Source organism: Cucurbita pepo, chromosome 4 (genome assembly GCF_057944985.1).
Source record: "Cucurbita pepo subsp. pepo isolate OVF chromosome 4, ASM5794498v1, whole genome shotgun sequence".
In the NCBI taxonomy this organism is placed as follows: domain Eukaryota; kingdom Viridiplantae; phylum Streptophyta; class Magnoliopsida; order Cucurbitales; family Cucurbitaceae; genus Cucurbita; species Cucurbita pepo.
In genome coordinates, this window is record NC_141801.1 from 4,243,450 (window position 1) to 4,258,989 (window position 15,540).

Sequence of the window (15,540 nt, forward strand, 5' to 3'; positions counted from 1 at the left end):
TTCCCATCTTCTTTTTACTATTACTTAATCTTGTATACTTGTTCATCGGCTCATGATCGGATTTCATTAAATCAACGGTCTCTAATTTTTTAGGCAATTTTTAAATTATTTATTTGATCATTTAAAATTTTTAAATTTCATTCCATTAAAAAAAATCCATTAAATATTTTCAACCAAATGAAAAGCGTCGTTAAGATTAGGACGCATTTTAATTATTTAAATTATAATTTTGTACCTTTTAGAATAAAGAATCCGATCATGTTAAGGAAATAGATTATATATAATTAATAGTAAATGTAAAAACAAAGCGCCCATGGCCTAATGGATAAGGCGTCTGACTTCTAATCAGGCGATTGTGGGTTCGAATCCCACTGGGCGTGCTTTGATTTTTTCATTATTTTTTGTTTCATTTATTATTTATTTTTTCATTTTATTCTTTGTTTAATTTATTATTTATTATTTTTTGTTTCATTTCATTTTTTATTATTTTATTTTTTGTTTCATTTCATTTTTTATTATTTTATTTTTTGTTTCATTTCATTTTTTATTATTTTATTTTTTGTTTCATTTCATTTTAATAACTCTACTCTAAATAAATCTACTCACCTTTACTAAACTTAGTTAAATAATAATAATTAGAAATTAAATATTGTTTGAAAATTTTATTATTGTAGGGACTAGTTTAAAGATTTACTCCAAGCACGGAGATGTAGATAGACAAGAGATTCAAATTATAAGGACGGAATAGTATTTTAACTTTTTTTTAGACGAATATTTCACGAACATATTTCAATTTTAAACATATAGTACTTAGTCCTTTTATAAAGTCAAATGTTCAAAATTTTAACACATATTTCATTTTTTAGACTAATATATCTCAGCTTTAGGTGTCGGATGCGAGAAAAAGTGTATATCTAGATCCAAATAAAATAATAAAGATCTGGACTCGTTTAATAACTATTTGATTTTTGAAATTTAATTAAAAATTTTAATGACTTTTCAAAAAACAACAAAAATCGAGTAGTTATCAAATCGTGCCTAGATTTGTATTTTTTGTTTTACAATCACTAGACAAAATATATATATATATATATCAAATAAAGTTTTAAGAAAAATATAAAACTATTAGAACTCTTCAATTGATTAGATTAGTCGAAAGCATGGTTGTTAAGATAGATCTAGCTATTGTCAAAGGTCGTCTAGCGAAAATAGTGATACTTAAATTTTTAATTTCATCTAATTAGACCAACGTTCAAATAATCGTTAAAAAGATTCTCATCATTGACTTAATATTGGAATAATCTTTAAAAAAAATATTTAAAAATTAAATTAAATTTAGAATTTAGTTCTTTATCATCTTAGATATTTGCCATAATCGTCAGAAATTAGATGAATTTTTATGAATAGTATTAATGTTAAACATTTATAAACGAAAACGTATTGATAACTTCAGTTATAAATATTAAATATTTTTAATTATTTTTTTAAATATGAGATTGGATTATAATCCAATTTGTAGGTTGGTCGGGTTTTTAACTAAAAATAATTTTTTATTTTTTAAAAATTTAAAATTGAGTAGAATTATCGTATCATATTAACAACCCTATCGAACTGTCTTTAAAATTTTGATGTCTAAAAAAAATAAAAAATGAAAAATAAAAATAAAAATATTATAATAACCACACGTTACAGTCGTAAGGGCACTCATCTCTTTCAGCGAACTTACGTATCAGAAAATGTAAATTAAAAAATTAATGAAAAAAATAATAATAAAAGAAAAGACGCGTCAAATCTCCACTTCCCTTCCGTCTCTCTTTCTGCGGCTCTGCCCACTGATTGTTTCCACTTCGCATGCCGTTTGATTTCCGATCTCCTTTGCTTCTCTGCTCCTCCTCCTTCTCTCTTGTCCATGGCCTCCTCCTTGCCTTTCTCCGTTCCTCAAACCCTTCCCAATTGCATTTCCTCCCATTCTAACCTCAATTCACTTTGCTTTTTCTCGCCTCCTTCCAATCTGCGTCTCCATCGCCGGATTAGGGCTCGGAATGCTTCTCTCACCCTCAACGTTCAATGCGTCAGTCAACCTAAAGGTTTTTGGTTTTTCTCATTGTTTTCGCTTTACGTTTTGTGTTGTTTTGTTTGTATGCTGTACTCGCCCGTTTGGTACGTTTCTCTAATTTTCTGCTGAAATCAATGAGTTATTGTAGGTTTTACTACGTTCTAGATGTTGATCTCACTCTTTCTGTCTTTGTGTGCGGCGGATGAGATCTTGATTATTGTGATTTTCTTATTTTAGATTTAGTACAATAAATGTGATTGTTGATGAGGATTTAAATGACTGAGCTACAAGGAGATTGACTTTGATTACATATGAGATGGTTTTCAATTTAATCTCTGATTCCGATCATATGTTTTGCCTTTTCCTCTAATTATGCTTAGTTTACGGACAGTTAAAGTAATGTTGGTAATGTTCGTATTATTTCGAGATCCAATCTTAAATTTGCGGTGTGAAGGAAAGCTGGAATTGTCGCAAATTCCTGAAATAAAAAGATTTCAAGATCTGTTCAATGAATTGCGCAACACGCGTACAAATCTTAGGAAAAATTTGATTGTCTCCTCTGTGTAGTGTTTCAATATCTAAACGTTTTGCCTTTTTTTTTTTTTTTTTTTTTTTTTACCTGGTGTATTATGATGCTTTTAACGAGAGCAATTCCGAAATTGCTACTTCATGGTAACTTTTTTTGGTAACTACGGGAAAGGAAGGGAGTAACTAATGCATTATTAGGGTTTTCAATCATGCCCTGCTTGAAGATTTGAATAGAAACAGCGCATGGATGAATATGTTTCATAGCTATCTGATGTCCATTTACTTGTGGAAACCCTACTTGTTTTGACATAGAACGAACTGCACTTAGATACACGTTAATGTTTTTTTGTACCTGCTTAGTAAACTACACTTGCATATGATTTTTGTTGAGCTTGTCATGCATGATCACTCCTGTTATCAGCTTGAATTACTAGTTTTTAATGCAACGTTTAGAACTTTTTTTATCTGAGTTTGTTCTTCTTTTTCATAGTTACTGAAGACACTTAGCATTCCAAGTATAGAGAGTAAATCTTTGTTCTTTGTTCTGACAAAGTTAGAATGTCTTTTCTGACTCTCTGGACTACATCTTGATGAAACGGTAGTATGATTATTTTTGCTCAGTCTTCATTCATTGTGTTTCTTACTTTTATAAAGAATATATATAAATATAAGGTCTTGTTGTATGTTCCCCATCATTTTACACATAGACTTACCCAATTTAACATTTGTTTCTGAATGTTGTTATCTGGTGATATTACTACTTCATCTCTTTTCTTGTTTCAAGTATGTATGCAGTATACTGGGTTATTTTTTTGTTTTCTAAAATTTTTACCTGTGGAGTCAGTATCTTGTATGAATATACTATGATGATGGTCTTATGTTTTTGCATCATTGAAAGTCATCCTTTCTCCCTTGTTCAAGGGCTTCTTTATCCTATAAACTATTCTTTCTAATCCATTGGTCTCTAATAATGGTCGAACCTTACTGTATACTATGTAAATTGCTAGTTGATTAAGGGTGTTCACATATGGTATGATTAGTAGTTACTCTCTTGCAAGAACTTTAGTATTAATACTTTTGATGCTCATTTTTGTCCAGTTTTTAATTGATAAAATTGGTGTAACTATTTGGATTTCCATCTCAAGAATGCCTCTCTGAATAATCTTATATTGGCATACACAGCTGAGGTGGTTACTAAAGAGTCATGGAACAAAATGATTCTAGAGAGTGGAATCCCTGTCCTAGTTGAATTTTATGCTAGTTGGTGTGGACCATGTAGAATGGTGCATCGAGTCATCGATGAGCTAGCTGCTGATTATGAGGGGAAGCTCAAATGCTTTGTACTCAATACTGACAAAGATTTGCAAATAGCCGAAGACTATGAAATTAAGGCTGTTCCTGTGGTTATGTTGTTCAAGAATGGGGAGAAGTGTGAAAGTGTCATTGGTACCATGCCAAAAGATTTCTATATTGCTGCCATCGAAAGGGTCCTCAAGCAGTAGGATGGATGCATGGAAATCAAATGGGACATCCTTTGCAAGGTTGACCTGACCCCCTTGATTGTTCGAGCTGGTCGGATATTTTGTCGTAAAGCTTTACACTAGGCTACTAGTTCTTGAGCTGTATATAAGAGTATACTTCACTGTTAAGTTTCTTACTGTAGTTGATCGCATAGCCCTCATTAACCTATGATGATGGCTACATGGCAAATCCACACTTCACTGTTATGGTCTTTAGGTGAAACTACTTGGGAGTTCTGAGCCATTTTCTTACTTAAAAATTGCTTGCATTTTTCGGTTTTTCTTTATTATTTCGATAACATTGGTGACGGGATTGAAATCTCTAACCTTTTGGTCGGGTATTTGTAGTTTCACTTTTCTGATGATACGTTGGATACCATCATTTGATTAAATAGGATTGAAGCATTTAAGTATTGTTTCTAGACATTTGATGGATGATTCTGATATGGATAACTTCAGGAAGTTTTATTTTTTATTATACTTTTTATGCTTAAGAATGTCTCTTTATACCTGACCCGAAACTAGATTGAGCCTAGATGAAGTTAGTAGCCCAAAGGCCCAAAAGCCCAAAAGCCCACCTCGAGCCGGGGTGGGGAGAGATGAGATCATGTAAGCATCCACCTCCAATGCCCACAACCCAATAAAAGGCAAAGACACTCGATTCAACCTTCATCTAATCCTATTAAGAAGAATGGAAAGAAAACCAAAGTCAATCCTCATATAAATAGACTATGACAATATCATTGAAGGTAATAGGGTGGTCTAATTTGAGCCAATATCACTTAATTATCAAACAATGCTAAATATTATTAATCGCTAAAAAACATACTCAGCTAAAAAAACAACTGTCCAAGTCGAGCAGTTGTATGTTTTAAAACCCTATCACTCTGGGATCTCGCAATGGGATCTCACAATCCACCTCCCTTCGGAGCACAGTGTCCTTGCTGGCACTCGTTCCCTTCTCTAAGAGATGTGGGATACCTCAATCCACTCCTCTTTAGAGCCCAATGTCCTTGGTGGCACACCGCCTCGTATCCACCCCGGCTCCGTTCTTCTCACCAATCGATGTGGGATCTCACAATCCACCCCCTTTCGGGGCCGAGTGTTCTCGCTGGCATTCGTTCCCTTCTTCAAGAGATGTGGGACACCTCAATCCACTCATCTTCAGAGCCTAGCATCCTTGGTGGCACACCGCCTCGTATCCACCTCCTTTGAGGCTTATCCTCCTCGTTGGCACATCGCTTGGTGCTCGACTCTGATATCATTTGTAACGACCCAACCGCCAGCAGATATTGTCCTCATTGGGCTTTTTCTTCTAGGTTTTCCTTCAAGGTTTTTAAAACGCGTCTAGCATGGAGATGTTTTCATACCCTTACAAAGAATGCTTCGTCCCTAACCAATATGGGATCTCACAATAATACAATTAATTATTAAATAAATGAACCTAAGTAGATTCAAGCAAATTTTTTAATCATATCAAGAATAATCTTAAAATTATATTATTTCAAACCTTTCAAAATAAAGCTAAAAAATTATCCTAAATTCTGATCTCATTATGCACGTCACCTTGTAAATATGTCCTTTTGCCATCAAATGAACTTATGTCATTGAATTATAAAAAATCATTATTGGTTATGACATTTCCATGATATTATGTTTACTTTTTTAAGAAACAAACTAAAAAAAGTGCATTTAGATATTTTATTTGGAACAAAAATGTCATGATAATGCATTATTAATACTTTATTCTAAATTTGCTTTATCTTGTTCTATTATAGTATTTATTATTATTTTTTTTAATATTATTCTCTAGTCATATGCTTTTTATAATCATAGCTTTTGTTGTAAAATTAGAATGCCATAAACTAGTGCTTAAAGTTATATGATTTGGATGTGACATCAATTTGTAGCTATGTGCGAAAACCCTTTAACTAAATTTTTTTTAAGCAATGGTAAGAACGAGAGCAAAAAAGAGCTAAAAAGTGTGCAATAACGAAGTCTCAATTCTCTATTTTTAAGCTGCTCGAGTAAAATAGCAACAAATTCTTTCTAACAAATGAAAACCGGCTTATGAACATGTTGCCATAAATCAATACTGAAACTAGACGTAGAAGGGAGATGAAATGAGATAATGAAGATTTAAAAGATGAAGATAACTAACTAATAACAACATTAGTCGAGTTTGTAAAATATATATCATTCAATTATTTAAAGAAAATGGAATAATGAGATGTTTGATTTTTTATCACTAGACTTAGTGTTCGTAATATTAACGTCAATTTTACTCCTTAATAAGATTTTATTAAAAAAAAAATTGTTACAAAAAACACTCCATTTTTTTATCGTGTTACAGAACAGGTTCATGAGTTTAAGTTAAATGTTACAGCCGAAACAATATTTATTGAGACCATTCAGCCAAACACTTTTTTTTTTTTTTTTGTTTATCACCTTTCCCTTAGCTTAGATTACCCTCTCCTTTGTTTGGGGACGGATTGAAACCATGGATTTTCAACTTGTGGGGCCCTATCTATTCCATTTCTCAAGCTCCAAGTTCGGATTCCTCCTATTCAGTCAATTCCCAACCATTGAACGAGGTAAATAGGTGTTTGCATTTTCTGGAGTGTCATCCGAGACTGGCTCGAAAAACTATTTTGAAAAAGACTTTAACAATATAATTAGAATCATCGAAATCTTTCTAGTGTTCACGAGTTGGTCTCTCTTTTCTCATTTTGACCTAGATTGAATCAGTAGAAAAGGATAGTGTTAAGATGAGTTTTGGTAAAGTTATTCGGTGATTAATATATGCGTTCGTTAAAATAAAATAAAAAATTAAATTATAAAGAAAAAATTGATATCTTGTTAAAGAGGTAGATCAATCAATTATAAAGTGGAATTAGGATATGGATATTAAAATAAAATAATTTTTAAACTTAATTAAAATAATGGAAGTGACAAAATATAAAATTTTAAATTCTTAAAGAAATCAAAATGGAGACGGAATGAGCCGCCTCCACAAATACAAAACTACGCTCTCGCATGGAGCGTGTCTCACAAATTCCCTACGTCATGCTGACGTCATAATTAATAAACAAACTAAACTAAAATAAATAATAACTAATTTTTTTTATTATTTATTTCAATTTTATTCTAATCAATTCTTCCAATAAAATGAATTTTATGTTAAAAAAATATTAAAATTTGTACTAATATACATGTTGACATAAAATATAAAAATTAAAAATTTAAAGATTTATTAGACATAAAAATAGTTATTATTATTATTATTATTTATTATTATTATTTTTTTTTTTGAAGAAACACTTGTGAGACCTTTAAAAAAACACTTAAAATTTTGTAATAGAAAAGGAAAAGAATTTATAATTAATATAATTTTAAAAAGAAGGAAGATATTTTCAAAAAAATATTCAAAAAATTAATAGAAACAAGTTTTCAAAGGGTTAAATAGTCATTTTGACTTTTTTTTTTATAATTTTTATTTTAAATCTTTTCTTAATGAAGAAGAAAGTGAGATGATGTGAAGCTCACGCGCGAAAAAATATCGGTTTAGCGCGTGGAGAAACGGCGGTGAGGGAGTCGTTTCTAATTTATAATTCTATCTCCAATGCACATCTTAATGTGTGCGGATAAAAATATCTGGCTGACATTGGGCCAAGATATTTATATCCGGATGACGTGGCATTATGCTGACGGGTTTTACACGTGTAAAAGCGTAGCCCATGTGGAGCCTTTTATTTGGGTTGCGCCTCTCTCTCTCTCTCTCTCTCTCTCTCTCTCTCTCTCCGTTTCTGCACGACCCTGAATCCCGAGAGGGTTTCGGACCTAAATTTTCTCTCACGATTCCTTGTTCTTTGATTTCATTCCATTATTTGCTTTTCTTCCATCTTTGATCCATTCGTAATGGGCGACCATCTTCTACATCTTCCTCATACGCCGTCGTCCATGTCGCCGCCGGTTGTAGATCGACAACCACCCTCCCCGTCCTCTGCCAGCGACTTGACTTGTTTGAACTCCCAATCCTACTCTTCTTCCCTTACTGTTGATCGCTTCAAGGATTTTCCTTCTCATCGCTGTCTGCAACTGGATGCGGTAAGTTTCCGACTCTTTTGCCTTTTCTTTTTTGCTGTTTCTTGGAAGTATGATGTGGGTTTTCCTCGGTATGAACGAGTTGTGTGTTGATTGTACTTTGTTTTCCCTTTCAACGTAGCACTTGGAGATCGTGTGGTGTGTGACCTATTTTTTGTGTACTGGAAACTAATATGTCTGATTATGAGAGATTTTTGTTGTTTCTTTAGATATTTTTAAGCTGAAGTGGTCTTGGTGTACCTCCCATTTGGGTTTATTTTAAACCTGCAATACAGGGGTGGTTGTACTTGTATATTATTGCAGTTTCAATGCCTTGTGTTCACCGTTTTTCCCTTTGTGCTTCAATGGCCATGGAGGAGAAATTCTTTTGCAATGCTCGGTTTTGTTATTACTCTAATTTTTTTTTTCTGTGGAGTATCAGTTTTAGTGTTCGGGCTTCTTCAAATTAAATCATGGATGAATTTTGAGTCAAGTCTTTTAGATTCATTTTTTTTAAATGAGCTTTGATTCTTTGAATTTCTCAAGTTTTAGCAGTTCTGTTTATACAGGATTCATTTTGAATATCTAAGCCTAAGGATTAAACTCTATATTAGGGAACAATTTGAAAATTTCATGTGAAAAAAATGGGGAATGGTTTCATTAATTGTCGATCAGAGTCATGTCCTCCTAATTTTAGTTAAAAAAAACTTTTGATCCAACTTTAGGGACATTTTTCTTTGAGGTGCAAATTTTCACAATTGAATGGAAAGGCGGAAATGGGGTTCTTAATTGAAAATTTATGAACAGGTGCAAACACATTGGACAGATGAGAAACACAGATCATATCTTGGTTCTTTAGAAGCATCTTTTGTTCAAGAGTTGCATCAATATAGATGCTTGCAAGCTTTGTCCTCAAAACAGAAAATGCGTTGCAGGCCGAGCATGCCTCATATATCTTCTTCAGAGGTGAGGCAATACATCCACAGCAAGAGTGGGAGTGAGTTCCCCTATCTCATTCCTCTACTTCCTTAATGATTTGCTCTTGTTATATATATTTTTTAGTTGATGGTCCTTCAAGATGCCTCCTGGCAGAAGGCTAACATTGGGAGGAATGATCCTTTATTGGAAAGGATAGCCGATTATCCTGCTATTTTAGACGATGTTTGGATAAATCGTTTTCCTTCTGCAGGAAAGCAGTGTACTCCGGAGACTCCTGATCTCCTTGAAGAATCTGGAAGTTTTAGTGATAGGAGACACTTAAGAAACACGAAAAACTCCTATCGAGCTGCCAGAAGTTCACAGCAGGTCCCTCCATGCTGTCGTGAGTCTTATACAATAATTACAGGTATTTTCATTGATGTCATAAGTTTTATATACTCTGTTATGTTAATTCTTAAATACTATTTTCTGTTGTCTAAGTACATTATATGCCTTCCCAGCCTCTGGCAGTGACACACACCTGAACTCATCGATCATTGATTCTACCTTCTAATTTATACATCAAAATCTGTAGCCTATATCCGCACTATGCATGTACATAGTGATAGTGATTTGACTATATACTTCATGTTTTACTGTTGTTCCTTGAAATCATATTTTGTAATGGTGAAGGTTTTTGCAATAATTGTTCTAGTACTCACCATCTTTGGCACCCTTCAGGTGCACTCATTTTTCTGAGTTAGTTTTGTTATTGATGTACCAATATGACGATTTCTTCGTGGTGTTCCCACTAGTTTGCCACTTTGCTTGCACCACATGAAGTCCTGCAAATTTTCTGTCCAATCTTATTACGTGTTTGTTGAATTTTGTGTTCACAAATGTATTTCCTCCGGAGGTAAGAAGAATATGAGAGGGTTTCTGGAGTTAAAGATATGACTTACAGCATGTGAGTTGTCAAATTGGTACATTAAGCTTAGGATATTGTGTTATCTTCTTAGCAATGAAAATTATCTATATTCTAATATATTAATGGGATAGTTTTAACATGGTGATCTTCTTAGCAATGGAAATTCTTTATATTCAAATATGTTAGTGGGATAGATTTAATATGGTTATCTTCTTAGCAATGGAAATTCTTTATATTCTAATATATTAATGGGATAGTTTTAGCATTGTTATCTTCTTAGTAATGGTATTAATGGGACAGTTTTGACATGATTTACAGTGTCGTGATACTTTCTTCCCATTGCAAGATCTTTAGTGTTTATGCTAGGAACACAAGATTTAGGGTCACAATTCTTCATGCAATTTCACAATTTATAATTCATGGATGTGATTGCATATCTTTTCTATTTGAAGTTGCTTGATGTATATTTATAAGTGAAAAAGTAGGAAGTATTTTATTTAAAGTTAGATGAGCATTGTTGTACAATGCATTAGTGGAAAAAACGAATAAAACCAAGTAGATGTTATTATGATGGACTGCATTCTGGATATTGATGAACTGCAAGATGAAGCCAGAGTGATGGTGCTAATTCTAGGACAGTAGTCAGTTGCTGTTTCAGAATGAATAAGCAGACAATTCTTGGGATAATAACACTTTAGTTGAATTAGAGGAGCCATGAGGCATAAGGAATTAGCCTTCTTTCATGAATGAAAAGGATTCCGACATTCAATATTGGAGTTGAAGGAAGAGAAAAGAGCAGTCTTGGTGACACTCTAATGGGTCTCAATTTTCCTGTAGAGTAGAAGAACTGCTGAAGAATAGTTTCCCTGTTATGGGTAAAATGATCGACAAAATTATTTGAATCTTTGAGCATAAGGAGATTTAAAGCTTACCTTTGACAAAGCTGAATGACTCATGCATTCATAATTAAGCAGGAAATAACAAATAAATGTTTCTTAAGGGCACAATCCCGCTTGTTTAATTCAAGGATCAATCCCTTGGCTAGGTTGAATTCTTCCTGTCCCATCTCAAGTGCATGATGCCGTACTCTCTGTTAAAGAAGTCTCCTCGACATCGCCTGCTTGGAATTTAACACATCAACTTAATAAGATTCATAATTCCTATGGACCTTATGAATTTTCTAAGTTTTTTTGGGGTGATGTAGGATGAGATGTTAGATAATCAGTCCAGTTTAGTATTTTGGATTTAATTAGTTCTTTGGTTATTTTATTGCAAGGCTATGAATACCCTCCAGGGCGCTTTTGAATATTATTTGAAATATAACTTCGTTTTTAGAGGATGTTCACTAACTGTTGTCAAGCTAACTTGGTGCTCTTTTGTCATTGTCTTCTATGCAGAAGTTTCCGATCAAAACTTTGTGGATAATCATCCAGGAGAGGTGTCTGGTGGCATGCCTACTGCAAAAAGATTAAAGAAAGCTTCTTCTGATTCTTCGGCCAATGACCAGGTACAACTCGGGATTGCCTTCGATTTTTTCTCTTTGGAAAACTTATAATTGCATTGTACGAGGTGTATCAAAGACCAAATTTGCTACTATTTGATCCTGCAGGTAGTACCATATAAAAGACCATCATTAGAAAGATAAAAGCCAGACGCCACACTGTCTTCAGAACATCCTCAAAACTTGATGCCTCCAAATTCAGATTTGTGTTACTTTATGAGATGGAGCTGACAACATTTCATTCCAACATGTGAAAAATGGTCTGTTCAAGCTCGCTAGCCAAATACGACATGGTTTTGTTTCCGATTCGAAAGAGCATTGTAAAGAAAACAAGGGAAATGGCGGCCATAATTCTTGACCAGAAGATGTGCAGCAAGAAGGAGAAAATATGTTTGTATATGGTACAAACTAAACTTTTTCCTAGTTCAAATATTGAGTTAAATATATGTTAACCCTTTCTTTTCTCCTGTTTTCCTTTTTCTTAGAGGTTGAAAAAATGGAAATTCTAATAGGGTGTAGGTTATTGAATATAGGTATTAGTTATACAGAAGCTAAGACACCCTGATAGTGAGATAGATACACACTTTTTTAGTTTGTTTCAAATACTCTCGTTTTGAACCTCTGTTAGGAATCTCAAGTGTAAATTATTATTAGGAGTCTTTCAACTGAAATTTTCATACATGTTCATACAACACCCTATATACGTTATGTTACACAACTTGTTTATTATTATTATTTCATATTTCATTTTGACACTCATGTATAACACCATATATACCTCATATATACTATTTACTTCTTTTTGTTTGTTTTGCTCATTTGAACTACAATAACTAGGTTTTTTTTCCCTCTTCCGTACATAGATAATATAAGTGATAATATTAAATACCAAAGTATATACTAGATTTATATATGTTATTCAATTTGTATTGAGCTATGTATTCTACACCTATTACTAATTGTTTCATATATAATTTGTATACCTGGTGTTAATAAATATACCCTCTGGTCCTAATCATTTGTATTCACCCACCTTGTTCTAACAAACTGGAACCATTAGCGTTTTTGGTAGTAGGGCCTTGAATGGGGACATACTGATGCTTTCTTGATAACTGTTATAAGAAAACTTTATTAGGTATAGCTTGGAGTCCAAATTGTCTGTGAAATCAAATATGTAGGTGTGCATCCCCCAAAGTTTGGTTCAATGTCTAATTATCTGTTTGTGGGTGAAAAGCAGAAGTCCAATTATGTACCCAACACTTTTTTGGAGACTACGTTAGAAACTAGATGTGAAGCAAAGGTCAGATCTGACACTATCAACACTGGCACCATGTGTAATCTGACTACCTCTTTTATTTACATTTGTGCTCAATTGTCCGTAGTATAGGTAGCCTTTCTATGCAAGAATTATGGTAACTTGGTGAATCTATGAATGATCACTCATATCACCGTATAACTTTTCATGTTCTTGGCAATTCCACGATAAAATCCATCTCTATGTTCGCCCACTTCCACTCTTGGACACTTAGAGGTTGCAATAGCTTCGTTGTTTTCTGTCTTAATGCTTTTAGAAACCAACCATTTACTCATGAATTCTATAATGTTCTTCTTCATATTGCGGTCACTTGTATGATCTTCAAGTTTTGGTATATTTTAGTACTGTCTGAATGCATGAAAAGTGGTGAAGTGTAGGCCTCTGTTAATATCTTGTGCCTAAGCCCATCACCTACTAGTATGCATAAGCATCCTTGATAGAGAAGTCCACATTCATAGATCGAAATCTTCCCTCTATTGATCCTAGCGTGAGCTGGTTTAAAATTTTTGCAAGACTGATCTCCCTGTTGGGAATCTATGATATGTTGTCTCAAAGCCGATTGAACTGTTAGTTGAGCCATCTAAGCAACAACTCTTCCAAATCATGTGTCGGATAATTATGTTCATAATTCTTTACTTGGCGAGAGACATACACAATGAATTTCTCTTCTTGTATTAACACATCTCAATTCTTTCTTGGAGGTATCCTATAGACCGCCTCCTTGGAGTAGCACTGTGAGTAATGGTACCAATACTAGTATGTGTTTGAGATCTTGGAAACTCGTCTTACATGCCTATCCCACACAAATGAGTTCTATTCCAAGCCAATTGAGTCAATGGCATGGCTAATTTAGAAAAGCCGTGTACTACAGTAATTGTAGTGGAACGTGTCCACTTGGTAACAATTTCTACTTTAGCTGGGTTTATGGTTACCTCATCTTTTAACATTACATGCTATAAGAAAGACTTTTTGTGGCCAAAAGTTCAATTTTAAGAACTTTGATGCATTACTTTTTCTCCCTCAAGATTGTTAAAACTCTCTTGAGGTGTGTGTTTCATGCTCTACATCTATCTTGGAGTAGATTGGGATGTTACCTGTAAACGCAATCACAAATATGTTGAGGCATTACTTAGATATTTGATTTATTAACTCCATGAATACTTCATGCATGTTCGTTAGACCAAACGATATGACCAAGAACTCATAATAGTCATACCTTGATCTGAACGCGTCTTTCAAAAGTCTTCCTTCTACATCCTTATCCTTACCTAATGGTGGCCTAACAATTAGTCAATGGGAGGGAGAGCATCTCTTTTCTTCATAGTTACCTTGTTTAACTCTCGATAGTCATACATAACCACATCAATCTTTTTTCTTTACAAATAAGATTGACGCATCTTTAGGTGAAACACTAGAGATAGATAAAGCCTTTGTCATAGATCTTGCATCTCCCCCTTAAAGTTCTTTTAGTTTCGTCTGTGCTATACAATAAGAGCTTTCAAAGTAGGATTTGCACCTAGTTCAAGCTCAATACAAAAATCTACTGCCCAAACAGGAGGTACCCCTACGTTTGGAAATTCTCCCCGTGCTAATACGGTAGACATCATTTTCTTTACACTGATTAACTTCATGCTTAACCTTCAATGTTGACACTTCCTTTGGGACAGTCTGGTGCCGCCAAGTTTGAAGCTAGTTCATTTACAATAACAATCAATTAGCAAAATTCTTGTCTAACCAGTCAATTGTTAGAATATATCAAAATCTACCATGCTTAATCTAACACGAGCACTTGGGTACCAATAGACAAAGTATAATTTAGAGTTTTAACTCTAATCCCGCTCGACTTACAAATGATGCATAGATAAAAGAATTGAGTGTCTGTCACTGTTGCCTTGAAGTTACTAATCTCCCTGCTAGTGAAGGCATAAGCCTTCCCCTTCTGGTTGGTCTTTGTTGACATTGCAACACCATCAAAGTAGTTCCTGAGTTTATTAGTATTTGAAGTTTCTCGGCCTTGTCTTCTCCCATCACCATGATTGCTCTGAAGGTTGTGGCGAAAAAAGTTGGTGCCAAGGCTGATACAACACCTCAGGCACTTTCATGATTGCGGTTTTGGCCTTCATATCAACAAGCTTCGCCAGGTAAGGTGTTTTAATCATGTCACAAATATTTCATGTTGGATGATAAGATTGTACCATACATATTTGAATTTAGAGAGTTTCATTTATATTTTTCAATTTTAGAGTATTATTTTCAGGTTTTAAGTTAGGCATGAGTGTTACAACCTTTCAATTGAACATAGGTTACTCTAAAATCTATTTTCAAGGTTATAAATAGTCGTTTTAGTTGTTTTAGTATGAATATCATGGATATTAAAATGGAAGTTGCATATTATGCTCCTTTAAGTCATGAGCTTGTTCTTTTGCATTTCTTTGTTGGATGATAAAAGTCCCACGTCGGCTAATTTAGGGAATGATCATGGGTTTATAATCAAGTAATACTCTCTCCATTGGCTTGAGGCCTTTTAGGGAAACCCAAAGCAAAGCCATGAGAGCTTAGGCTCAAAGTGGACAATATCATACTATTGTGGAGAGTCGTGTTCGTTTAACATTCTTGTGTTTAGATTTGCATGCTAGTCATTCAAGTAGTTTTGATCTAGCTATTTCGTGGAGTTCACGAGTTTAGAAATTA

General features: G+C 33.7%; 2 protein-coding genes and 1 non-coding gene across 4 annotated transcripts; all 3 read left to right on the forward strand.

Moving 5' to 3' along the window:
* The first annotated feature begins 307 nt into the window (after positions 1-307).
* On the forward strand, positions 308-380 carry TRNAR-UCU (transfer RNA arginine (anticodon UCU)). The gene has a single exon. It is a non-coding gene; the product is annotated as a tRNA-Arg (tRNA).
* A 1,407-nt stretch (positions 381-1,787) lies between these two features.
* On the forward strand, positions 1,788-4,514 carry LOC111793969 (thioredoxin M3, chloroplastic). The gene is made up of 2 exons (XM_023676062.2): positions 1,788-2,087; positions 3,767-4,514. The coding sequence occupies exons 1-2, from the start codon at positions 1,910-1,912 to the stop codon at positions 4,084-4,086; spliced, it is 498 nt and encodes a 165-aa protein (XP_023531830.1). The 5' UTR covers positions 1,788-1,909; the 3' UTR covers positions 4,087-4,514.
* A 3,348-nt stretch (positions 4,515-7,862) lies between these two features.
* Positions 7,863-12,346, forward strand: LOC111792349 (cold-regulated protein 27). 2 transcript variants are annotated; one of them, XM_023673748.2, is made up of 5 exons: positions 7,863-8,211; positions 8,995-9,153; positions 9,250-9,532; positions 11,431-11,540; positions 11,643-12,346. In XM_023673748.2, exons 1-5 carry the CDS (start codon positions 8,023-8,025, stop codon positions 11,676-11,678), a joined length of 777 nt encoding a protein of 258 aa, XP_023529516.2. In that variant the 5' UTR covers positions 7,863-8,022; the 3' UTR covers positions 11,679-12,346. The 2 variants fall into 2 exon arrangements, with proteins under 2 accessions (XP_023529516.2, XP_023529517.2); XM_023673749.2 differs by having other exon boundaries at positions 7,865-8,211; positions 8,995-9,184; positions 9,377-9,532.
* The last annotated feature ends 3,194 nt before the right edge of the window (positions 12,347-15,540 follow it).